At 42.0% G+C, this 25,832-nt stretch overlaps 1 protein-coding gene across 2 annotated transcripts in view; it reads left to right on the top strand.

The window, feature by feature from the left end:
• Positions 1–25,443, top strand: part of atm (ATM serine/threonine kinase) — a 29,339-nt gene extending 3,896 nt beyond the window's left edge. Inside the window, exons 10-64 of one of the 2 annotated variants that reach the window (XR_005641870.1) lie at positions 189–560; positions 670–873; positions 1,207–1,308; positions 1,465–1,696; positions 1,790–1,921; positions 2,056–2,181; positions 2,379–2,468; positions 2,600–2,786; positions 3,183–3,376; positions 3,462–3,541; positions 3,663–3,818; positions 4,095–4,170; positions 4,674–4,813; positions 4,957–5,074; positions 5,182–5,352; positions 5,613–5,788; positions 5,940–6,183; positions 6,664–6,779; positions 6,963–7,089; positions 7,212–7,411; positions 7,520–7,694; positions 8,984–9,142; positions 9,308–9,440; positions 9,544–9,639; positions 9,731–9,902; positions 10,019–10,160; positions 10,332–10,508; positions 10,736–10,913; positions 11,024–11,129; positions 11,329–11,487; positions 11,812–11,920; positions 12,235–12,323; positions 12,438–12,540; positions 13,961–14,109; positions 14,247–14,351; positions 14,464–14,583; positions 14,771–15,005; positions 15,170–15,340; positions 15,576–15,695; positions 16,417–16,634; positions 16,776–16,983; positions 17,088–17,213; positions 17,422–17,562; positions 18,371–18,509; positions 18,748–18,830; positions 19,540–19,680; positions 20,679–20,795; positions 21,014–21,163; positions 21,335–21,500; positions 21,807–21,893; positions 22,229–22,343; positions 22,742–22,805; positions 23,086–23,228; positions 23,365–24,046; positions 25,316–25,443. Coding sequence is in view for 1 of the 2 variants with exons in the window: in XM_039824880.1 (XP_039680814.1) it covers positions 189–560; positions 670–873; positions 1,207–1,308; positions 1,465–1,696; positions 1,790–1,921; positions 2,056–2,181; positions 2,379–2,468; positions 2,600–2,786; positions 3,183–3,376; positions 3,462–3,541; positions 3,663–3,818; positions 4,095–4,170; positions 4,674–4,813; positions 4,957–5,074; positions 5,182–5,352; positions 5,613–5,788; positions 5,940–6,183; positions 6,664–6,779; positions 6,963–7,089; positions 7,212–7,411; positions 7,520–7,694; positions 8,984–9,142; positions 9,308–9,440; positions 9,544–9,639; positions 9,731–9,902; positions 10,019–10,160; positions 10,332–10,508; positions 10,736–10,913; positions 11,024–11,129; positions 11,329–11,487; positions 11,812–11,920; positions 12,235–12,323; positions 12,438–12,540; positions 13,961–14,109; positions 14,247–14,351; positions 14,464–14,583; positions 14,771–15,005; positions 15,170–15,340; positions 15,576–15,695; positions 16,417–16,634; positions 16,776–16,983; positions 17,088–17,213; positions 17,422–17,562; positions 18,371–18,509; positions 18,748–18,830; positions 19,540–19,680; positions 20,679–20,795; positions 21,014–21,163; positions 21,335–21,500; positions 21,807–21,893; positions 22,229–22,343; positions 22,742–22,805; positions 23,086–23,228; positions 23,365–23,545 (8,020 nt within the window). In the remaining variant the exon portion in view is untranslated. Of the gene's footprint in view, positions 1–188; positions 561–669; positions 874–1,206; positions 1,309–1,464; positions 1,697–1,789; positions 1,922–2,055; positions 2,182–2,378; positions 2,469–2,599; positions 2,787–3,182; positions 3,377–3,461; positions 3,542–3,662; positions 3,819–4,094; positions 4,171–4,673; positions 4,814–4,956; positions 5,075–5,181; positions 5,353–5,612; positions 5,789–5,939; positions 6,184–6,663; positions 6,780–6,962; positions 7,090–7,211; positions 7,412–7,519; positions 7,695–8,983; positions 9,143–9,307; positions 9,441–9,543; positions 9,640–9,730; positions 9,903–10,018; positions 10,161–10,331; positions 10,509–10,735; positions 10,914–11,023; positions 11,130–11,328; positions 11,488–11,811; positions 11,921–12,234; positions 12,324–12,437; positions 12,541–13,960; positions 14,110–14,246; positions 14,352–14,463; positions 14,584–14,770; positions 15,006–15,169; positions 15,341–15,575; positions 15,696–16,416; positions 16,635–16,775; positions 16,984–17,087; positions 17,214–17,421; positions 17,563–18,370; positions 18,510–18,747; positions 18,831–19,539; positions 19,681–20,678; positions 20,796–21,013; positions 21,164–21,334; positions 21,501–21,806; positions 21,894–22,228; positions 22,344–22,741; positions 22,806–23,085; positions 23,229–23,364; positions 24,429–25,315 lie in introns of those variants that run through there. The other variant, XM_039824880.1, reaches the window with a different exon arrangement.
• The last annotated feature ends 389 nt before the right edge of the window (positions 25,444–25,832 follow it).

Raw genomic sequence — 25,832 nt, 5'->3', positions numbered from 1 at the left:
GCTATACTCCTTTTTGCCTGTAGTATAGCAAAATCAATACATTTATATTCTTATATATTCTTGGGGTTTAGATTATTTTTTAATTTGTGGTAAAAAAAACACACAAAGTAGCCTGTTGTTTCTCTGATAGTTCCCACTCAAGATCAAGCGTCATGTTAAAATATTCAAACCCTCTTTTCTCCTCTCAGGCTGCAGATCACTGCAGTGCTGACATTTAAGTACCCGTCCATGGTGCCCAGCCAGGAGCTAATCCCGCTGCTGTCCGTGTTGTACCAGCTCCTGGCAGAGCAGCGGAAAGGAGAGAGGGGGCCGTACGTGCTGCGCTGTCTGAGGGAGGTGGCCCAGTGCCAGGCCCGCTGCCCAGAAAGGGCCCAAGTCCACAGGATGGAGCTGGCCCGGATATGGGGTCGGGTGTGGGCCCTGGCACTGCGAGGGGTCAGCTCGCCACAAACCGAGGCCCTCAGCCTAGACCTGCTTAGCTCCATTGTCCACGGTGGACTGATCAATATGGACAGAGAATTCTGGAAGCTCTTCTCTGGATCAGCATGTAAACCATCTACGTGAGTCTCAATGTATAATGTTCAATTTGTTAATACTAAAAATTATTATGATCAATGTGTGTGTTTTTGTGTTTGCATTAAGTAGCCCTTTCTTCCTCTCTATCCACAGGGGTGCTGCTCTCTGTCTAGCCCAGGCCCTACTAAAGTGTTCAGCCCCTAAAAGTATCATCTCCAGCTCAGGCTGGGACTATGTGGGGGTCACAGAGGGATCTGCATCACCTAACCTGAAGGAGACCCTCGTAGCCTGGCTGCTGATGACGGATCAGAGCGAGGAGATGGAGGATAGCTCCAGACCTCACCCTATCATTTGCAGGTTGGTGTTGTGTTGTTTTTCCATGTTCACTGTAGATTTATCAGACATTGACTATAGATAGTTTTATCCTGGTTCAGTACTTGCTTATTTAATGCTGTAAATTGTAATATCTTTAGACTATCTGCCATAATGGTTAAATGATGGGTTGATACAGTTACAGACTGATGTTCTACAGGGAATTCACTGCATGTACAGAAACAGAAAACCTAAGTTCCAAATGTGAATTACACTTTCCTTTTTCAAAAATGTTCTCTTTGTTAAGATGCATCTATGTTTCTTTGATTTTACGATAAAGGTCTAGAAATTAATGCTTCATTTTGATCTTGTGTGCAGAGACTTTCCATTCAATCTAGTAGCAAACATCCTGGTCTCCCTGACCTTGAAAGACACAAGAACTAGCCTGAAGTTTCTACTGGGTACTAAAGGAGTAGGAAGGTGAGGGAAATTAACAAGTCTCACACACTGTACAGAGTAACTAAATCATAGACACGATGACGAATCCACCCCCTTTCAATCCCCTTTTTGCACAATACAAGTGTCAATTGCCACTTTGGAATAGAAATCATTTAGCTGCCAATTACTTTTTTTCAGTGCCTTTTTTCAAGAACAAACCTCATCCAAAGCCAAAGAACTGGAAGAGATCGAGAGGCTTTACTTGCAGTTCAGCTTCAACACGCTGCCCTCAGCGATGCAAAAGACTGACGAGTCAGTGACGACGGCTTCAGCTGTAGGCCAATTTGCAGCCGTTCCCTGCGTCAGAAAGAAGTTGGAGCAATCCCTGCTTTGTGTGGCTGACAACCTGCTCAACTGCTACTCTCCTGATGTGAGTGGAAGTTAATGCTTGTGTGTTTATGTGTCTGTGTAGTCATGAAAGTGACTGACCAACTGGTATTTCTTCTGATTCCCCCTACCAAAGTCTCAGTCCACTCCTCCAGAGTGTCTGGTGCGCTGTTTGAGTCTGCTGACTGGTGTTCTAGCAAGTTACGTGTCCACTAGGTATCTGACTGAGGAGGAGGCCTGCCGCTCACAGCTCTTCACTAAAGCCAAGGTATCATTCAGATGCATTGCAGTAGATTTGTCAGTACATCCTTTGGTGATTATTCATCCCAGCCTCTTAAAAATTAAAAACATTACGTCAAAGCATAGAAGAATTTAAGGTTGTTGGTGTGTTTTTATTACCAGGCCCTGGCTCAGGACTTCAGTGGTTTTGTTTCCAGTGTGAAAGTGAAAATGACAGAGGAAGGAACCACGAGCACACTTAGATCCGTCATGAAGCTCTGCACACATTCAGCCAGCAGAAAAAACAAGGTGACATCATGACAACATTCATAAGCTGAAATAATACAGCAGTTAGATTAACTTTAACAATGTATGGACAATCCAGCCATTAAGTCTGAACCAGCCACCAGGCCAACCATTCTATGCATATACATTCAAAATGAAGTCTGGTGTCCCAGAGCTCTTTTTTTGGACTTAGTTAATCTTTTTGTCCTTTTTTTGTGCAGGATAATGTTCATCCTATCTCCTCCAGTCTGTTCATTATGATTCTGCCGGCTAGTCTCCTCAGTGAACTGGCTGAGATCTGCAAACTCTTGGTAAGTGACATATACATATATAAATATAGTACAATCAAGATGCTTGTGGGCTGAGGATAAAACAGGAAAATCTGTAATTCAAGCACAGAGCTGATGCGCTGAATTAGTCTCACTTCCTCTCATCTCTTCAGTTAAGCAGTGTTTCTAAGAGAGTCAGTGTTGTGGATGAAGACGATCATATGGATGATGACTGGGACGTGACCAGAACTCAACAAGGAGACGACATAGACTTGTTCGATGAGGGCGAAGAGTCCCACAGCAGCACCAATGGGACCCACAGACAGAAGGGAGACAACAGTGACACTTCCTGTGGGCCAGGTGAGGAGGGATCCCTTGCTCTTCAAATCAGTGCCTTTTCCTTGGATCAGAAATATTTTGTATAATTTAGTACCACACATATAAAGTACCACACAAATTGGACCATTTTCTAAAAGAGTGTCCACTAAATTACACCATACATTGAGCACCTGTTATAAATACAGTATTATATGGTAAACAAAGGTGGAATTGCACTTGTATGGGGAATACAGTGTGTTAATACATGTAGTGCCAAGTCTGCTTACATATAGCAGAGGTAGTTGGTGGGAAAAAAACAGCTATGATTTGTTTTTGGTTTGTTTAAACCTGACACCAGCAAAACCATTTTAGCAGAAGTTGCTGATCATCCTGTCAGTGGATAACCGGTAAAAGAATCTTGGTTCTTTCCTCCGTCAGGTGCAAGAAGTCTGTTAGCAGACGATTATCTGGCCCAACAGGACCTGGCTCTCCTTGCAGTCTTGGAGTTCCTGTGTGAGTGCGGCTCCATCCAGCCCGTCCACGGTCTGCTTTTTAAACCGCAGGAGGTGCGGCGCAGGCTGCTGCAGTTGGTTGAGCAGATGGACTTTAACAAAGCCCTGCACCTCAACATGGTGGGTAGCAGCTGCTGTGGAGTGTCATGGTTGCTGTGGCAATGATGGTTCAGCTGACGAACACTAATATCTGGTTCTCTTCCAGTATCTCGTCCTGTTGAAGAAGCTTCCTGCTGAGGACTCGCTCTCTCCGGAGGAATTTGATTCGCTGCTTCGTCCTCTAGCGTACGGAAATCTTTCTGTGACACAAATGAATGTTTTCTTTTAGAATGCATCCATTTCTGTCTTAAAATAGAATCTCATCATGTTTAATGTATTACACCTGTGTGTTATGCTGTGTTTACAGGGACCTGTGTTCTCTGTACCGTCAGGACCAAGAGATCTGTGCTGCTGTTCTGCTGGGTTTGTTACCCTCCATCAAGAGCCTCGGGAAAACCCACCACGTGCCAGAGGAGATGAGACATGTTCAGGGATCTCTGCTAAAAGTGGTGTCGGGATTCTGGTTAGCTGCGTATTTTTACAATATGAACAGACGCAGGGTTGGTCTGTAAGAGATTATTTCCCTAAAATGAAACCTCTGTCTGTGGGAAGGAGCCTTCAGTCTTTGAAAGAGGAGGATCAAGTGTAAAATATGTGTCCTCTGGTTGTCACAGAAAAGCAAAGTCTTTTCTAAAAGTTATTTGAAGAAAAGGCTACAGCATTAGACTTTGAAAACATGACTCACGGTTTTCTGTTAATGTCTCTCTGATACTAACTCAATCACTATGCTGTGTTTCAGTTTCCTGAGCCAAACAGGGAAATGCATGGCAGCTGTACGAGCTGCTTTAGTGAGATGTCTGGTTGCCTTGCTGGAGGTGAGCTATCACAGAGGTTTAGGCAATACTATTGCAAAGTTATTGTATGTATCTGCACAATGAAATCTTGTATTTCTATTCTTTTATATCTGATTCTGAATGAATGACATAAGCCAGACACCTTATTATTATTTTTTTATTAGTTTATTTATCAAGGACAATGCAGCGCACATTATACATATTGTGATAGTTTATTAAACTTTGAGGGTCCATGCTTATCTGTTTGACTGGGAAGAGAACGGGTTTCTTTATTGACTAGTGTGTTTTTTTTTAGTCAAAAGATTAAAGCTGGTTTCAATATTTTAGGTGCCTAAATTGTTTCAGAACAACGCTTTCAGTCTATATCTTAACACTTAAGACTGGAGAATAAAAAATGTACCACAAACCTTCACCCTCTTCTCAACTATTCTGTATATTCTCTTTATGTTTAAGTTAATTATCAATATATAAATTCTATTAGCAGCGCCTCTTTTTGTGTTTTTGACTTCTCTCCCCTCTGACAGGCCGATCCGTGTTGTAAGTGGGCATTCTTAAGTATCAGAGGGCCTGACCGAGAGGAAGACCCAGTGTCTGTCATCCTTCCATCTCACCTCGCAGATTCCCACCACCAAGTCCGCATGCTGGTAGCTATGTCAGTGGAGAGGTATGCTTTAGCCGGGGACTGATAATGTATCAGGAAGGGTACATTTTTATGTTTTTATGTACATTACACAATATATGTCACATTACATCTTAACATGGTAAATCATGGAGCTGATTGTCACCATTATTCTCTTGCGTCTCCAGGTTGTTTCTGGAGCTAAGACCAGAGCATCCAGATAAGAGAAACATGCTGCCGCTTAAACACCAGCAGGCGGCTTTTGAGAATGTTTACCTGAAGGCTCAGGAAGGAATGAAGCTCCAAGTAAGTTCATTAGGTGTTGTCATAAATCAGGAATATTTGATTATGCATGCGTTTTCCACCTCTGTTTGTTTTCCTAATGCTTCTTGCGTCTCTGTGATCATCCATAGAGAAGCAGCTCTTCAGAGGACCAGCACGACGAGTCCTTTAACCGCAAGGCCACCCTGTTGAAGAGTTTGTCTGTTGTGCTGTGTTGTAGCCCAGTCTGTGAAAAGCAGTCTCTGTTTGCCCTCTTCCAGTCCTACAAGGAGAACAATATAGAGGAACAGCTCATCAAAAAGGTAATGATTTCAGGGCCCTGTTCATTGTGGAAATTGAATAAAAAATAACACATTATAATACATTTTAAAAATGAAATAAATCTTACTCGCATAACTAATCTGATACTTGAGTGATCTTTTGTTTTTCAGTTAGAGCTTATTTTTATGCATCACTGTATGCCCTAAAAACCAAGCGAAATCTTGCCCTTTTTCCTATAAAACAACAAACTAGAGAACGAGCAGAGTAAGATGAACTGTTTCTGTCTTTCTTTTTGTTACAGATGCTGTGCAGTGTATCCAGAGCGCTGGGCTACAGGAGCGGGAAAACACTTGTCACTTCTCACCTGTACTACTTGGTAGCTGAGTGGCTCGCGCAGAGACAGTCTGATGATCGCTACACTCTTGGATCTTTTCCCTATACCCTCCTGGACCACGACACAGTCAAAGATTTCTATAAGTGAGGAACTAAACTTCTATTATTTTCCTTTTATGCTACACAAATCCATTTGATGTCATTTTCACCAGTGTGCAATGATATGACATTAAGTAAAACACTATGAAGGAATGGTTGATTATATTAAAATCCAACATCGTGTGTGCCCTTGAAGGTCTTCCTACCAGGTTTTGATCCCCCACCTGGTCTTCCTTGATGACTTTGAGCAGGTGAAGTCTATTGGCAGGTATCTTGAGAAGGACTGGAAAGAGTTATTGGCCAACTGTTTTCCCAAGATCATGGTCAACATCCTGCCGTACTTTGCCTTGTCTGGCCAGGATTCACAGGTCGCACAGCAGAGAGAGAAGGCCCACAAAGTGTACGACCTGCTCAAAGATGCCAACTGTCTGGGCAAACAGGTAAGCACAGCTATTTAACATCAGCCTACATCTGGGAATTAGACTTCTTATTCTATTAAGCTTCATGACAATAATTAACTTTTTAAAACCGTGAAAGAGACAGCAAGGGAAAGCAAATACATTTAATTGTTGGACCAGGTGTGGACATATAGTACACTTATCTAAATCACATTAAAATTGAAAGTATAAGGTACATCTGAAGTGCAAAAGGACAGAGACGTGTGTGACTGTTGTGAGGTTTCCATAATGTTCTGTAACATGGCATTTGTTGGAAAGCGTTTGCACATTGCACATGTGTTGCCCCAGTCTAAAAAGTTCGCTTAACTGGTCTTTGTCTGTTCTGAGATCTGTACAAAAGGTTATACAGGATCCCAGGGTGTGCAGTGTGTGCCACATATGATAAAAATATCCATTAATTGAATGGCAAATTGAACTGACTGTGCTACACATCTGTTCCCATGTTTTTTCATGTGTCTGCAGCAAATCGACAACCTGATCCACAGTAACCTGGCAGACATAGTGGTGGAACTGCTGATGACTCTGTATGAAGGAAGTGGAGCTGAAGGGGACAGAGGAGACCTGAAACGCTTTACAGGGTAATGGTAGTTAAAACTTACCATGTTTTTTTTTTTTTTTGTCCTTTTTTATTTATTTGTTCATTTGTTTATCCATTTATTGTTTAACCCCAGTTTCACCCTGGGCTTTAATAATTGTCTATCCATCAATCAAATGTTTTTTAAAGAAAAAGTATGACTAAATAACTGTTTAATGCTCCTCAGGGAACTGGACCCTGTACCAAACCCACCATACTTCAGCTCTTATGTCATTAAAGCTACACTGGACTACCTCAGCATGTGCCACAGTGCAAACCACAAAACTTTGGTAGCCATTCTGTCAAAAACTCCGGTAAGACATTCGAGTTGGCCCTGATTGGAACTACTTGTCTTTTTTTGCTTTCTTGTTTTACCGTTTGTGTTTTTACTGTTCTATATTTTTGTCCTGATTGTTGTCCCTTCTTTGTGCTGTAGATTTCTATCCAGAGGATTCTGCTGGCGGTGTGTGAAAGAGCAGCAGAGACGACCAACAGTTATGAACGTCATCGCATCCTCCTCATGTATCACCTGTTTGTCAGCCTGCTGCTCAGAGAGGTGAAGGACGGCCTGGGAGGAGCCTGGGCCTTTGTCCTCAGAGACATCATCTACACACTCATTCACCATATCAACACAAGGTTGGTGCACACAAATACTCACAGGTAACATACATGCAGTGTCACACATGCTGTGTAGACACAAACAATGCACTTCCCTGAGAACGTCTGTGTTTCTCTCACCCTCAGACCAGTTCACTGTGATGAGGTTTCTAACCGAAGCCTCTCCCTGTGCTGTGACCTGTTGACCGCTGTGTGTCGGGCAGCTCTGCAGTTCTGTGATGATGCTCTAGATTGCCACCTACAGGTCATCGTTGGGACTCTCACAGTTCTGGTGTCCAGCCGGCCCACCATCTCACAGCAGGTAAGTGACAGGGATTCTGTTTTGCAGGTTCAATATTAATTATATGTAATTATTATTGAATGGAGAAAAATGCAACACAATTCTGCATTTAAAGTGATGGTTCGGAGTAATTTACCCTAGGGTCCTTTGCACCATGACCTCGACCCGAAACACCCCAGAAGCTTTTTTCACCTGGGTCTAACATTGGGCGAGTTAGCGTAGAGTAGCGTTAGCCGCTGAATAGCTAAGCGCAGGGGCTAATGGACCCACGTTTATATCACAGTGAATACGCCCCACTAATAATGCCCGAAATGATACCAAAGGTCTACACTAGTACAAATAGGTTATACACTCCTAAAAACGATGGATTGGAAAGTTTGTAAGTACACCAGAAGTTTATGAACGCACTTGCCTTCTCTTCTGCTCTCTGTTGCTGCTGCTGCTACCTGCAGTTAGACGAAGTGCTTAGGGCTGTCTACAAATTACTACACGAAAGAGATACAACAAAAATATGTATTAATTTAATGATTAAATAAGGTAATGTCTCCAAACTTACCTCAATTATTACTTGTCTCCTGCTAGTTATATTACAGCACTTACTTTAAAAAATAAGTTAAATTAAAAAATATTTTTGTTGCATCTCTTTTCGGTGTTGTTGTATTTAGACGTTCCTAGCACTCGCTCTCCCGTAGCAACAACAACCGCAGAGAGCAGAAGCCAGCAGGCAAGTGTTATTTACATAAACTTCTGGTGTATTCCACAAACTTTCCAATCCATCGCTTTTTTGAGTGCAAACCTATATATACTAGTGTAGACCTTGGTATCATTCCGAGCATTATGAAGTGGGTCATTAAAAAAAACGTAGCGTCCATAACCCCCCTAACTATTCAGCGGTAACGCTACTGTTGACTAACTCTCCCAATGGAAGACCAGGTGAAAAAATGGGGGGTGTGCAAAGGACCCTAGGGTAACTTACTCCGAACCATCACTTTAAGAAGGCATGCATTATGCAACACTGCTATGCTACGCTGTGGACAAAAGCGTCCACTTCCTTCACAAGTGGACATTTGGGCCCTTGAATAAACATTTTTCTAAATATGTTACCATTTCAGAGACTTTTTTTTTTTTACATCCAAAGCAAGTGCAAAACATTTACTTAAAAAAACACAAATAAAAAAAAACAAAAAAACTTAAATTTCAGGGTAGTACTGTTTTTCACTTATCAAGCTCCCCTTAAGACATTTATTATTGTTTTGCATTTTGAACTGTTTGTGAGAAATGTCTGCCTCCTTTCCTCTCTGGCCCTCTAGGTGCTTAGTCTTTTGCAGTTTCTCGTGATAGAAAATCAACAGAAGTTAAAAGGAGCCATCAGCAGGTTGGAACCTTTTCCTGACCTCCCTGAATTCAAAGAGCTGCGGTCTGTACAGCATAAGCTCAAACATAACACTGGGACCTTTACACTGAGACAGGTAATGGCCTAACTAACTTATCGAAGCATTACTATCTATCTGTATTTTTTAATGCATATGTAGCTGATTCCTCAGTAAATTGAGGGGTGGGTCATAGTTATCAAGGAAAAGGAACAATACTAAATTTCATTGCTGACCTACATCCTCCATGTTTTCCTTTTACAGGAGATAGCCCACTTCCTGTCAGTGACGTCCTGTGACTCCTTACCTCTGACCAGACTGGAGGGGCTGAAGGAGCTCACCAGACAGCTGCATGACAACAAGGGACAGATCAGAGAGCTGCTCAAAGAGTCCCAAGGTACAATGCCAGATGTGGAAACATGGTCTATGCATAAAATAAAAGTTGTGGCATCTTAAATGTCTAATGAGCTTGTTCTGTCTCTCCTTGTCCTCCCCTGCAGCTGAACCCACTGACAGTGTGCTGGTGAGGCTGGTTCTCAGTCTGCTGCAGCTCTGTAAGCTAGCAGTCAACCACCAGGGAGGAGCCAACATTTTAGGTATGAAATCCAATAACTTCTATAGCGACAGCAGCTGTGTTCTTGGCCATGTATGGAAGCATTAATCACAAACACAAATCTCTTCCTGCAGAGGCAGCAGGCAGCTGTCTGGGAGAACTGGGTCCTGTGGATTTCTCCACAATCGCTCTACTTCATGGCAGAGACCCCCTTTATGAAAAGGCTGTGTCTCTCTTCACCTCCACTGAGTCGCAGTGTCTTTACATCATCCTCAACTGCATGAATGATGCACTCACTCAACAGCGGTACACTAAACCCTAGATTTTATTAATCCAAAGTTTGTTGTACATGACTATGACTATGAAGGAGCAAGCGGTTTGTGTTTGTATTGATTGCGTTCTGTGCTTTTCTTGTGTGCCAGTATTGAGGTGAGGCAGGCAGCCGCTCAGTGTGTGATGAGCATCCTCGCCACTCAGTCTGGAGTCGACTTCTGGGAGCAACACAAAGACAACAGAGACCCCATGCTGGCCTACCTCAATCCTTTTAGAAAGGCCAAGAAAAAGGTGGGTTACAGATGTCGTATTTACAGTATGTATGTATACTAAATTAATTAAAAAAAGATCAACCCAAATACGTTTTTACCACTCTGCTCTAAAAATCACTTTTATATTATAAATACAAGTATGAATGTGTTTTTGTGTATGCACATGTAACGTCTTTGTCTCCCTGATTAGGGGGAAGCTGTGAGTGCTGAGGTGAGTTCGGAGGCCAGGGAGAAGCTGGAGAGTCAGGAGTTTTGGATTCCGCAGGCGGGCAGCCACAAAGCCTGGCTGAAGGCTCTATGCACCGCCCTGCTCGACAGCGGAGGAGTCAGGAGTGAAGCTCTGCTGCTGTCACGGCCATTGTGTCTGGTGAGCACACGGAAGATACCTTGAGAACTCTTACCCTTCATAACTGGACTGCCTACTACACATACACAGTTTGCATGTGGATCCATGTGCCTAAAAGTATCCAGATCTTGGATTGTGTTTAATTTCTGTCTGTGCTTTGGAGCATTTTGGAGCATTTGTGGTCCACATTTTGTTACATAGCAGAGCTCCAGATCTAAGCACACCTTATTTCCCCCGTCTGTCTCCAGGTGAGGGTGGACTGCTGTCAAAGGCTGCTGCCCCTCATCATCCACTCCATCCTTCTGGATGACTCTAATGGTTCGTGGAGGGAGCTGCTCTCCTCCCACATTCAGGACTTCTTCAGCTTTTGTTCAAGAAGCGCTCAGGCCTCCAGTCGTTCTGCAACACCTCTCAACTCTGACTCTGGTAAGTTTAAGAGTATGGCAAATAATAATGTATCTGTCTTTTCATCTACTCACATTCAGTAGACTGTATGGTTTTCTTTGTTTGTGATTAGCATTTATCATTCTTCACAGAGTCAGACGCTGCCAGCCAGGGCTTGTACGACAAGACCTCACTTCGTACCATGCTTGCTGTTATTGACTATCTGAGACACCAACAGAGACCACTGGACGCTGATAGGTTTGCACTGTTATTGTAATCAAATCTGTTTTATATAAAAGTTATTGTTCAGGCACTCTGCATTTTCTATTTGGACCTGCTCTCTCCCTGATTTGCTCATACTACAGCAAACTGACGTGTCTTCACTAATGTAGGTGTATGTAAAATGACATGCAGTGTGTGGAGTGTCTTTGAAATAAACCCTGTATCCTTCTTCCAGCAACTCCTGTGGCACAGTGTGCGACTCAAACTTCTGGCTGGAGCTGAACTATCTGGAGGTGGCCAAAGCTGCTCAGTCCTGCTCAGCACATTTTACCGCTCTGCTGTACACTGAGATCTATGTGGACAAGATCAAAGCTAACATGGAGGACAGTCGAAGGTATGCAGAGAGTTTAACTTTAAAACATGGGATTTTAATTCATGTCTAGTTATGTGATGGATTAAGACCTTTCCATATTATTTTAAGTTAACTTTTACTTTTCATATGCATAAAATGTTAAATGTGCACTCTATGTGCCACAATATGTATATGTTGTTTTTCCTTTCTTTTTTTTTTTGCAGTTTTAATGTTTGTTTTTTTAAATCTGGGTTATAATAGAAAAACTAAATCTAGATCAATTCATTTTTTTTGTGTGTGTGTTTTGAGAGTTTTATCCAATTCTCCCTTTTTTTTTTTGGATCCATGTATTTACCAAATCTGCAGAACCAAGTCCAGAGTGACACGTAAGATCAATTTTGAAGAGAACAGCCAGAACTTCACCATCTCCAGCCTGACTGAGAAGAGTAGGGAGGACACTAATATCAGCCTGCAGGTCAGTTCTTTATGTAACAATTTTGTTTTGTAAATTAACAATAAAAACCAATTGCTCATTCAGATTTCTCCTTGATGTAAAAACATATTTCTGAAAAAGTCCCCCTGGAAATAACAGTTACAGTTTGATGTGTAGTGTAATGACTACCAACTTCAAACTCAAATTATTCACCAAAGCTCAACATGCATTGTAAAGTACAGGGATTGGGCACAACAATGTAAATGGCTGTAAAATAGTTTATTCGGTCATTCTGTCATGTGTATTAAAATAATTATTTCATTTGTTCTGTGTACGACTCTCTTACATGTTTGTAGGAGCTGCTGATTGAGGTGTATCGCAGCATCGGAGAGCCTGATAGTCTGTATGGCTGCAGCGGGGAGACGATGACCAGTCCGCTGACAAGGTAATCAATATGTTGATTAATGAGACCTGCATCCCTTCACATTATCACTTGTAACCTGGTGTGTTCAGTCATTATCAGAACTACAAAAGGTTGTTTTGTCACGTTCATTTATAGGATTCGAACCTATGAACATGAGGCTATGTGGGGGAAGGCCCTGACTTCATACGACCTTCACTCTACTCTGCCTGAAGTTACTCGACAAGTGGGAATTGTGGAGGTAAAATAATGAAAGAAAGTTAGATTCTAATGTGTTATATCACAGCCTTTCTCAAACGTTTTTGGTGCCAAGGCCCAGTAATGTTTAGCCCTCGTCCTCTGTGCCCCACTCATGTAATGTATTGGGAAAATAAAGACTATTTGTTCATTCTATGAAACATTTAATGAATTATTTACAGTTACATTTAGAGATGCACAGAGGTTAGAGAAGCACAATAGTGGCCTAAAGTTTCCCAGTATCCTCCACCCTGGTGAGCTGGCACAAACATCTGGACCAGTCACATCTGGTCTGGCAACCCAGTGGCATAGGTTTTATTTCCAGATTTTGTGAAGAGATATAATTTTTAATTTTTATGCACCTATTTCTACCCTTTTCTACATCAATTTATGCTGGAACAAATTGAAAATATAGAAAAAATAAGGCCCTCAGGCATTCTGTATTACTTTCAACTACTATGTCAACACACATGTAGGCCTAATTTACTCTTCCCTCCTCTTTTGCGTCTTTTGTTGGGGAAGTAACCTCTTTAAATGTGCATGTGGGACTTATTCATGTGAATCATACATTAATTAATTTTAATTCATTTATAAACCCCTGGACTAAAATAGCTCAGATGTGTTTCAGCAAGATTTCTGCTCATGTTTAAAACTTTCTGTGCACATTCAAAAAATGACTCCTCCCATCTGTGTTCTCCGGATTTGGAGAGTTGTAATATAGTCTGCTGTGCACATGTTATTGCTCCGCTGATATGGTAGTATCTCATTCAGTCTGACAGACACAGAGGCCCATTTGGGTCTCTGGTCTCTGACAAAGCTTAGAGAAGTGGTTGTATGTTGCTCTCTATCGGAGGTGGAGCACGGATGCACCGCGTCACTGCCCGCAGCAGAGCGAGTCCACTAGAATTAACTAAAGTTGCTACACTTACCAGCCGCGCTGCTCACCTCTATTTTTACAGAGAGAGTGGACACAAAGCGACGGACGGTTCTGCTTCAGAGCTCTGTGTGTTTGAAAATGTAGCAATATTATTGCACACCTAAACTTTGTATTATCTAGATTTAAAATTACATTCGGGGGTACAGTCAAAACATTCGGGGCTGAAGCCCTGGAAAAGTGGCCTGGTTGACGCTGACAGAGTTGCCAGAACAGAGGAAGACACCTGTTTGATTTGAGCCATGACACCTGCGTGCCTCCCTATCATCCTGTGTGTGCAGACTCTAATACAGCGGTCCCACAGCAGCCCATGCCCGGTTATGTATTCATCAATAACTCTAAATATTTATTTTATGTATTTGGGGGGTCCCGGCCCAGCATTCCTCCAAGGTCCGGTGCCGGTCCACATTTAATTTATAAATACATTAATTATATCAAGAATTAATGCAGTGTAGTTCAGCCTCTTCAGTTGTAATCTTTGCTCCAACAGGGCCTGCAGAACTTTGGTCTGTGCAGCATTCTTGCCACCTACATGAGGGGTCTGGAGAGTGAAGGGGTGGAGTGGGGAGCCGAGCTGAGAGAGCTTCGCTTCAAAGCCGCCTGGAGGAACACACAGTGGGACTGTGAGCTGTTGGAGAGGTGAGGCGAAGCGGAACATAAACACACAGCTGAGAGCGCGGTGCCTGCTACACAAAACACAACTGTAAACCATCAGAGAATCGGAGGCAATCTCTCACTTATTAAATTTTTCCTCCAAATCTAATTTGTTGTATCAGGAGTGAGAAATCCAAACCAGGCTTCCACGAATCAGTGTTTTGTTCCCTGCAAGCGCTGAGGGACAAAGAGTTCTCCATATTTGATGAAACTATGAAACAGGCCAGGTATAGTAGACATTTAGGACACTCATGGAATTTCAAGTTTGAACTCTTAATTCAATTCTCCACTTGTAAAATAATTCACCAATCTACTGTATGCGCTTGTGTGTTTTCACAGGGTTGCAGATGTGGAGGAGCTGTGCAGAGGCAGTCTAGAGGCTGTGTCTTCTCTGTACCCGGCTCTCAGGAACCTGCAGAGCATCAGGGAGCTGGAGAGCGTTAAACAGCTCTTTTCTAGGTGACATTAGCAGTAAAACATTCGTAACAACATACCACATAGTCATTAACACAGGAAAAGAGTCTTGAGGGTTTATTTGTTTCCTGCCATCTTGGGTTGTGTTGATGGAGATGTCTACTGCAGTGAATTTTTTTTAGAAACTTTCCCTAATATACAGTACATTTGTTTATGTACTTTTTTATATCAGGCCCTTCTCAGATGTGACTCTGACGGAAGTTTGCAGCCAGTGGCGACAGCACTCCCAGCTTCTCGCTGACAGTGACTTTGCTTTGGTGGAGCCCATTCTGGCTGTCCGCTCTGTGGCCCAGCACACCCTGATGTCCACGGTGGGAAACCCCGACAGCACCCAGTACCTCAGCTCTGTGCTCACTGACCACCTCATGGAGCTCTGCCGGTTGGCTCGCAAGGCTGGGAATACACAGGTAGCATCTGAGTGTGTTTGTGTGTTTGTGTGTTTGTGTGTTTGTGTGTGTGTGTGTGTGTGTGTGTGTGTGTGTGTGTGTGTGTGTGTGTCTTTTATTTTCTATGTGAATATGATCAGCACGGTTAACTACAAAATGCTCACAGTGTTGTGATTCCTGTCCAGCTGGCAGAGCGGGCAGTCTTCCAGATGAAGCAGCATGGTGGTGGAGGGTCCTGGGCATCATCCCCTGTGTTGTCATGGCAACTGGAAGAAGCCCAGGTGTTCTGGGCAAAGGGAGAGCAGGGATTGGCGCTGGGCCTGCTAAGAGGGATGATACACAACCTTGAAGAAAAGGTCAGACACAAACACCGCTTTAGAAGATATTTATCACCTGTGTTGTATCAAAAACCTTACTTTAATTATGGAACATACTTAAATGTTATAATGCTATCCCCTGAGGCTATTTTCCACATGTAACACAGTGAGATTGAGAAGTTTTTGAACATGACTAACTTCATCATCATGCATCGGAACAAAAAGAATTGGGTAAAATCAAAACTTACAAGAAGTTTTGTTTTTTGTTGGTTAGGTGGACTTGAATCCTGCTCTGGTCCCGGTCTACACTGAGTGCCTCAGGCTGTGTGGTAACTGGCTGGCTGAGACCTGCCTGGAAAGCCCTGGAGTAATACTGGAGAAGTACCTGGAGAGGGTAAGAGGAAGCTAAAAGATAATGACCCTATTTATTGGGCAAGCCTTGTTCTATGACTTACAATATGTTAAGGGATATCTGCTTAGGAAAACATAACTGTTTTCATACAAACTCATTAGATGTCATAAAAGGGGTTGTACAGATTTAAAAATAGTTTTGTCATTGCTTAAATAAAAATCAGCTTCAGTGCAGAACTATTTTCTACCAAGACCTTTTTTTTCTTGTTCATGTGAGTGGCAAAAGCAGGCAGACAGGAAACTAAAAGGTCTCAAATTACCTAATACATTTGACTTAATGAATCTCTGTAACACATATTCGTACACACGCAGCAGGCCTCCCTCAGAGAACTGAATGAGTTATTACCCATCAGCCAGGCAGTGTCTGGCCACCCGCACTCTTATATACAGACATTCATTATTAATGTCCAGATAAATTAGGAGCAGGCCCAAAGACATAAATATTAAACTTCTGCGAGTTTACAGTTTATGCCCTCGGGCTACAGCAGATTCATATGGACAAAATAAAATTATTCATGTGCGTGTTTGTGTTTGCCTGTACCTGTGTGCCATTGCCATCCAACCTTTTTTTGTAGTGATATTTCTTGAGCTTTTTAAGTGCTTCTAGTGGAAGTAGTAGCCCACAGTTTTTACATTTTTCCATTGACACCTTTACCTTTTTTTTTTTCACTGCTGTAAAAGTCTCTCATGTGCTGTTCTCTCAGGCCGTGGAGGTGATCGAGCAGGAATCAGGAGTTCAGGACTCCAGGCTGCAGAGTCAGCGGACTGAGGCCTTCCTGTCACTGGCCCGCTTCTCTGACGCTCAGTACCAGAGCATCGACAAATACATGAACTCCTCTGAGTTTGAGAACAAGCAGGCGCTGCTGGAGAAGGCCAAAGAAGAAGTGGACTTGATGAAGGAGCGTAAAGTGACGTCCAACAGGTCTGTGATAACAAATCTACTTGTTTTGTTTTTTACTTCTTTAAATCACAATTTTTTAAAACACTGTTTTTTGCTACACGGCGGCTCCTTTCCGTAAAGAGATTTAACATTTTAGATGTGCTCTTCTTTTTGACTTCACAGGTACACAATAAAGGTGCAGAGAGAGCTAGAGCTGGATGAGAAGGCCCTGTCCAACCTGCAGGCAGACAGACAGCGTTTCCTGTGTAAGGCGGTGGAGAATTACATCCAGTGTCTGGAGCAAGGTGAGGAGCACGACACCTGGGTGTTCCGCCTGGCTTCACTCTGGCTGGAGAATGCCGACGTTAAGACCGTAAACGTCATGATGAAGGTTGGTAAAACGCACCCAAATTGCTTTGCATTTAAGTTTGGGATAAAAGCCACTCTGTAAGATGAAAGCTCAATGCTTAAGATTTCACTTATTTTGTGTTCCAGAAAGGGGTGAAGCAGATTCCTTCCTACAAGTTTCTGCCTCTCATGTATCAGCTGGCAGCTCGCATGGGAACCAAGATGGTAACTGGCGTCACTGAGGACACGGGCTTCCATGATGTCCTCATCGATGTAATGCAATTTTTGTATTTTTTATTAATAAACATTAACGGCTGTATTTTATTGGTCTCCTGCAAGACGCAGCCATCTACAGCTGACTTTTCTCAATGCTGACTTTCGTGTACCTGCAGAATTAGTCCAGCCAGTGTCCCTCAATTCCTGAGAAAACCCAACTTTGTAGCAAACACAAGATTTTACCTGCTGTTTTCTCTCCTCACAGCTGATCTACCGAGCGTCTCTGGAGCACCCTCACCACACACTCTTCATCATCCTTGCCCTGGTGAACGCCAACAAAGACGAAAACTTTTGCAAGACCCGGCTGTCTAAGAGCACTCCACGGCAGCCCTCACCATTTGACCTGGTGAGACTTATTAGATAGTTCTCCGTTTCATGTGTAGCTTGAACGTGACACATATTCATGATGTTGGAATACAAAGAAAAAGTGAGGCTCCTCCAAGGTTTATGTAGCCATTAGTTTTATTCTACATTAGTTTTATTCTATACCAGTCTTGTTTTGAAGTAGAAAATGCACCATTGTCCTTCAGCCACCTTTCCAAAATAATTCTCTGCAGAGCTTTTTTAAAGGTCCGGTGTGTAGGAATTTCTCCATCTAGCAGTGAGATCATATATCTCAATCAACTCTCTCGCACCACGCAGTTCAAAGTACGTATTACAGCTACGGTAGCCTTCACGCTTCAAAAAGCCGGTCTCTTGCTCTTTTCAATATCCTTTTTCTTTTTCTGGGCGAAGAAGAAGTTTACTGCTGTTCCTGAAATTTGGATTTTGAATATGTGTGGTCCTCCATGTTTCCTTCTTCAAACTTGCCTGGGCCGGGAAGCGACGATACCCATTAGCAGCATTAGCAGCAACTGTGAGTTTATCACGTGACAGCGAAAACGCGAAAGGCGGAGCAGTATGTCCTGTATGTCCCTTACCGGCTAACGTATTTCAAGATGGCGCATGAATATGGAGCGTCTACCCCAGTTCATGCGAATGCAAGTGTAAAATTTCAAGCCAAAAGGAATACTTGGAATTGATGGTGGAGGTAAATATTCATGAAAAAGGACAAGTTTGTGAATGGGCAACACAGATTTTGACCTAAACACGTTACACAATGGACCTTTAACACCACCAGTTCTATTTTTGCACTGTTTTTGTTTCTCGTGCAGGAGCGTTCAGATGTGGCCCAGAAGATCATCAGTGCGATCAGGAAAAAGAGAGGCGAAATGATCCGAGGGATCGAGCGTCTGTGTGATGCCTACATCACTCTGGCTTATATGGACGCCAGCAAACACAAGACCGAGAAGAGTGAGTAGTCAAAGCACAGTGACGTCTTTAAACAAACACAGATGGTGGCATTTCAAGGATTTAAGGCTTTCTGTCATTTTTTAAATGTCAAGAAATTCAAACATTTATCCTACATACTTTATTTCTGTTTGATTAAGAGTAAAATTGGGGGAAGGATGCTTCTCTTTTCCTTACCCCTGAATGTGTGTATTATATGTCCAGCTGCTAAGTCATCCTTTGTGTCCTTGTTTCATTGTAGAGGCTATTCCCATCCCCGCTGATCAGCCCATCATGCAAATCAAAGACCTGGATGAGGTTGTCATCCCCACAATGGAGATCAAGGTGAGAGGTGATCAAACTTCTCAATTTTCATTCACTTGCTCAAATATTTACGGATGCTAGGGAGTTCCTATTAAGTTTTACAAGGAATGATGGGATTGATTTGATTTAATTTGATTGACCCAGTGGATTTTATTTGGATGATATTCTAGTTGAATGTCAAATAATGTGAAGATTTCCCTTTTTTTTTTTTATTTTTGTTCATGTGAAAAAATAGATCTTCGATTTTCTGTCTGAGTTGCTTGAACATCGTTGGCAGTAAATCACTCGTCAGACTTACAGACTTCTCAAACCTTAAATTTGAACTTCCCTTCTTGTGATATCAAATCAGTGTTTGATCACTTGTTTCCTGTCCCACATGTTAAACAACAGTACAATAAAAAACTCCTCCAGACCAAACCAGCTCCATCGATGACACGTGCATTTCAATATTAAATTTTTTAGGACAATATCTTTTAAAAACTGTTTTGTGAGATACCAAGTGTTGTCGGCACCGTCAGACACCGCCTACCAAGAGCCTGGGTCTGTCCAAGTTTTTCCTCGCCACTATTGAACTAAATGCTTGCTCTTGGGGGAATTACTGGAATTGTTGGGTCTTTGTAAATTATAGAGTGTTGTCTAGACCTACTCTATTTGTAAAGTGTCCTGAGATAACTCTTGTTATGATTTGATACTATAAATAAAATTGAATTGAATTGTTTCATGCAAATAGGTGGATCCATCTGGTTGCTATGACAACCTGGTGACTGTCAGGTCCTTCTTGCCCCAGTATCACCTGGCCGGAGGAGTCAACCTGCCCAAGATCATTGACTGTGTCGGCTCTGACGGCAAGAGCAGGAGACAACTGGTCAAGGTAAGTGACGTCTGTGTGTGTGTCTGTGTGTGTGTCTAATGTGTGCCTGTTCCACACATGCACTGCAAACCTAAAATGATCTAGACATTATCCGACAGAGCTGTATGTGAGAACGCAAATGTCAGTTGGATCGGACATCAAGCAGTCTACCCAGCCAGTTCCCTAGTACAAAGTCTGTGTAATTTCCAATTGAGCCCATGTGTGAATAGAGTATCACTGTCTGGAGAATTCACAGCAAGCGAGTGGGCGTGTTGACAACGTTTCTATCATGCGGCCAGCTGAAAGCGGAAAAAAAAACTAACCTAATGGTGAGAGGGTGAAGAAAAAAGGTTATTTACACTAAGACTGCACCCAAAATGTTTAACTGGAGAGACGACGAGACTCGGGAACTTCTGTCTGTAAGGGCGACAAGAGACTCGGTTGTTTATGACCAAATTACGAACTGGCTACTTGACCGCCACATCATGTCCTGCCTCCTGCACGCTCTACTCAGCGCCACTCCTCGCCTCACCCAAACAGAGTATTTCAACTAAGTAAGAACGCTTCTGACTCGGACAATCTTTTGTTGTGTGCTACATCTGTAAAAGGGAAACTTCGGACAATGTCAGAAGTATGCCGTAAGTGAGGTTGAGCTACAAACGTGCAAAGACATTTTTTTCTGTTTGGTATGTGTGTGTTATTCGCTAAACAAATCCCCTCTCTTTGAAGCTTAAGCTGCTGTCAGGTGTAATTAAAGTCTGACCAGCCTTAACGGGGGACCGGCTCACTTTTAACTTCAGTTCCTTTCTTTCTTTTCGTGTGTGTGTGTGTGTGTAACAATTCACTACTTCGATACTTAGGAGAGTCATGGTGAAATAACAGTTTTTCCCGATCTTTAACTTCATTAAATAGATTAATATGCCATCGCTGTGAGTTTTTTCGAGAACACAGAGTGTTCTCCCGGGTGCTGTTGTACATTCTGTGTTCTCCGATGACCTTTGCCCTCTCGGTTTGAACAGGGTCAGGACGACCTGCGACAGGATGCAGTGATGCAGCAGGTTTTTAGCATGTGCTCCATGCTGCTGCAGCGCAACACGGACACTCGCAAGAGGAAGCTCAACATCAGGCGATACAAGGTTACACACATTATTTAATAATTTTTTTTCACTTGATCTTGTATTTATTCCTTTGGTATTTAATTCAAAGAGATTTATGAATAAGGACTAGGTTGTTCTGTTACATATTGCCTTTGATCTTTGTGTCATCGACTTGTAATTCCCTTATTTTCATCAAAGCAATTCAAGATTTTAAAAAAAACACTTGCAGCACCTACTTTTTGTCTACTTCATCCCAGGTGGTGCCGTTCTCACAGCGTAGCGGTGTGTTAGAGTGGTGTTCTGGCACAGTGCCTATTGGGGAATTTCTGGTGGATCCCAATAAAGGAGCCCACAAACGCTTCAGACCCCGGGACTGGACCAACCTCGCCTGCCGCAGGAAGATGATGGTACTGCTCGGGCATATTTAGCGCTGTAATGGAAAAGATACAACACAGTCATACACAATTACTGAGGGATTCGTCTCTAATAAACCACAGCTGTCTCCGTTTGCTCATCGCGGGTACTGTTCTGAATTTCAGTGTGTTATCAGTCTTTGTATTTAATTGATTCAACTGCAGGAGGCTCAGAAGCTGGCGTTTGATGAGAAGCTCCAGGCCTACAGCGAGGTGTGCAAGAACTTCAGGCCGGTCTTCAGGTATTTCTGCATGGAAAGATTCCTGGACCCCGCAGTGTGGATGGAGAAACGGCTGGCTTACACTCGCAGTGTGGCCACCTCTTCTATAGGTACAGACAGTACTGCACGTTCACCCCAGGTCTTGTATTCAGCTCCATACCAGGTTGCCCCTCAGGCCATCTTAAGATAGGTATAAATTATGACATGGATACGTAACACATTATTACAGTTATTAAAGCTATTTTTAAAATAAATATATGATAAACTCCGTTAAAGGCTCCTACACATTTGATTATATCACACATCTTGGGATTGGGAATTAAAAAAAAATTGTAGATGACCTGTTGACTTCCTCTGTATACACTCTAATTTAGATTCAACCAATCAATTATGACTTTTCCGTTTTGTGCCTGCAGTTAGCTACATTGTAGGCCTGGGTGACAGACACATCCAGAATATTCTGGTTGATGAGCAGACTGCTGAACTGGTGCACATCGATTTAGGTAAAATTATTCTCATTAATTTTTATCTATGCAAACATAGAAAAGTTTACTCTTCATTTCAGAAAAGGTGACTGCTGACTGCACTGAGCCGGCTGTAATTCAAGCAACACGAAGCAGCCTTGTGTAACTTTGCAGGAGGTCGTTTCTACATCTGGAAGAGTTTGATCCGAGTCCCTTACAATCCACAAAATCACATGTCATATATGGACTCTTGCTACAAAATGCAACTCTTTAAAGCTCTAAATTCAAAGATCAAGACATTGTGAACACATGGTGTAACTTGCATCCTAACACATCCCTTTCTCTGTTTCCTTTCCATTGCTGTTGGTTTTTAGGTGTGGCCTTTGAGCAGGGGAAGATCCTCCCCACCCCCGAGACTGTCCCCTTTAGACTGTCCAGAGACATTGTGGACGGGATGGGCATCACTGGAGTGGAGGGGGTTTTCAGGAGGTGAGCAGGAGATCGCGTTTTTTTGTCTCTGATATGACCCAAAATGTCATTAAATAGTTGTAAACCAAGACTAATGGGAAGTCAAACCTGAGAATGTTTTCAACATGGTGTTTCTTTCCATCATAGGAAGGTTCATTTGTCATGAAACCTTTAGCCCATTAACTACATAACTAGTTAACTACAGACCTAAGTACTAATTAACTACAAAGTACACACTAGACATTCCTGACTATTTTCCAAAACATGCCATACATTTTAAGATTGGTTTCATACCTTCCAGTCAGCCACTATATATATATTCAGTGTAAACAAATCAGTCAAACAGTTTGCTTTGTGTTGCCTTCAAAGACACTCTAAATATAGAAAATTAATGAACTTCACCTGTTTTCTCGGCTCAGATGTTGTGAGAAGACTATGGAGGTGATGAGGAGCTCTCAAGAAGCTCTACTGACTATTGTAGAGGTAAGAACACGGGACAACCCACACACAAACCCTTGAATAAATCACGGGCATTTCTTTTACCACATTGCCTGTGTGTGTGTGTGTGTGTGTGTGTTGTGTGTGTGTGTGTGTGTGTGTGTGTGTGTGGGTGTGTGTGTGTGTGTGTGTGTGTGTGTGTGTGTGTGTGTGTGTGTGTGTGTGTGTGTGTGTGTGTGTGTGTGTGTGTGTGTGTGTGTGTGTGTGTGTGTGTGTGTGTGTGTGTGTGTGTGTGTGTGTGTGTGTGTGTTAATGTGCTGTTCAGGTGCTGCTGTATGACCCTTTGTTCGACTGGACCATGAATCCATTGAAGGCCTTCTACCTGCAGCATGACGAACAGCAGGAGCTCAACGCAACGCTCAGCTCCACCATGGGGGGAGATGACATAGACAACCACCGTAAATCCAGGTGCTACAGTAGATGATGATGACAACTGGTTTTGAATCTTTTGATTCCAAGATGAGAGCCCTTCCAGCGATGTTGTAGAAGTGTTTCTAACTCTCTTAAAGCTCTGTCTCATCACCTCGTACTCTTCCTCCTGCAGTGACAGCCAGAGCTTCAACAAAGTGGCGGAGCGGGTGCTGCTGAGGCTGCAGGAGAAGCTAAAGGGGGTGGAGGAGGGCACGGTGCTCAGTGTGGGGGGGCAGGTCAACCTGCTCATCCAACAAGCCATGGACCCCAAAAACCTCAGCAGACTCTTCCCAGGCTGGCAGGCCTGGGTGTAGACCTGAGAGAAGGTACACTCGGGCTGGACAAGTCCCCTGCTTCCAGCAACAAGTGTATGGCCATTTCTGGATAGCAACAGATTTTACCCTGCAAAAAATAATGCTGTTTTTGTCTATTATTGAAGGCATATAATCAACACATAGTTTAGGAAGTAAGTGGACAGACGCTATGCAAATGAGCTTCAGAATATAAACATGGTGAAACAAGTTCCTTGTTACTTATTTATTCCTCTTTTGATTTTCTTCAATAACAGGAATCTTCTATTGCTTCCACTTTCAGACAGAACGCCAACATATCAACAACAGTTCTTTCTTTAAATTATTAATTTCTGCTTACCTTTGCACTTTAACAGATTGCATGCAATAGTTCTTGCAACACAAACCATAAAATTCCCTTTTTGTTTGCTGCAGTAATCTGTTAATCACAAAATCCTGAAGGAATTTAAAAAGACCAATAAACTGTGGTGCTGAAAGGGAAGAGCCTGACATGTATATGTGAAGGTGAGATTGTTTCTGTATGTTAGCCCAAAGGATGTGAATGTTTTCATACTGTTGACTGTTGTATGATGTTATTAAGTTTTACCAATGAAGAGCTTTTTACCGTGAATGCATGCCTTAAGAATGTATGATATGCCTTATCCTGCGGTGGTTTGTTTCAGTTCAGCTGTTTATTAGTTCAGTTCTTTTACTATTAAAATGAATGAATATTTTGTCAGGCTGTAAAGCTTATAGAGTATCTTTTAGAGCATTCAGAAATGTATATGTGTACAGATTTCAACTGTTTAACAGCAACTTTATTCTACTTTATATTACTTGCTTGTTCTTTAAAAAAAAAACTGCCCTTTAACATGATTTCTGTATAAATAAATAAAACAAACCATAGTAAAAAAAAAAACATTTTATGTTGAAATTGTCTTTGTTATTTAAGTTTAGCTGACTGCTAATTCATTACAGGTTTATGAACAGATATACCGGCTCATTGCATTTGCTGTCAATCATTGACTCAGGCATAAAAGCTTAATGTGTTTGCCTGTACACGCTTCATGCAGGGTAGTACCTTTTCATTGAGTACTCAGCGTGACAGTATTGCTCACCAACCTGACAGTTCAGCAGGTAACACTTTTGGGATGTTAAGACTAGGCAACAGTCCTTATAGTGCTTGTTGTGTGCTCAGGAGGGAGACTTTAAACCGATCCGGTGAAGTGTGAGGAGTGGCCACTCAGATGATCATATAAACTAATTCATCACTGTGGTGTGACAACTCAGAGAGCAGAACAGGGAGAATGTGAGAGGAGATGCTAGAGATCTGAGTTTTATCTTTCCAAAGAGTGGAGTTCTGAAAAAACTTCTCTTATAGCTTCAATTACACCTGGAGTGGACATTCATATTTACCAGATTATTTACATGCAAGTTTGATCATTGAATTATCTCAGGAAGAAATTTTTTTCTACATCAGTAAATTGTAAGATATTGTTGGTTAAACAGAAAATGACCACCAATCCGGTAAGTTTTCATTTTATTTCGTATCAGTTTGAAGAACTTCTTGAAATAGAAATGTATATATAAGTAGAATAAGTCCTTTTCATACTATAATTATGAAAGAGTGAATAAAATGTGCATGATTTTCGATTTGAAATGCTGGACAATCTCACGTGTACATTTACATTTTAGGCATTTTTCTTCCTTAGCTCAAATTCTTAAATCACCATTTTTTACATGCAGCCAGAGTTTGAAATCTTCTCTCTCATCACGTATGCTTTTTACTGACAGTGTCTGGACTCAGGTCCTTGTCTCATCCATGAAGTTGACGTGAGGAAAATTCCTCTACCCAGCCAATCAGATGTTAAGCCTCAGTATGTTCATCACCTGGCCCCAAAACCCCCATCTGAGATCAGCTATTCCATTCCCAAACACAAAGGTAGTCCAGTCTCCTTTTTAATTAGCAGGTCATACTGTTCAAGTGGTTTTAATATAACTGTTAAAACAGGAACTTAGTGCAGGCATTGAATCAGATTTTTATCAAAAGGATTAATTACAAGCAAAATATAATGTAGCTCTATGCATTTATATTTTAATGTTTACTGTATATGTTTCAGATGTAAAATACCTATTAATTTGGACATATAGTTAGAGTTAATACATTTTTTTAAACTTTCTTTATGTTAAAGATACAGAATAAATGGGATAAACTCATAATTTATACATACGTACTGTTGTGATTATTATGTCAGCCTCATGAAACAACTGTTCTTTCATAGAGATGCATTCATATAATTGTTTATACAGA

The sequence above is a fragment of the Perca fluviatilis genome, chromosome 2, assembly GCF_010015445.1.
Source record: "Perca fluviatilis chromosome 2, GENO_Pfluv_1.0, whole genome shotgun sequence".
In the NCBI taxonomy this organism is placed as follows: domain Eukaryota; kingdom Metazoa; phylum Chordata; class Actinopteri; order Perciformes; family Percidae; genus Perca; species Perca fluviatilis.
This window is presented reverse-complemented; position numbering and strand designations above follow the sequence as displayed.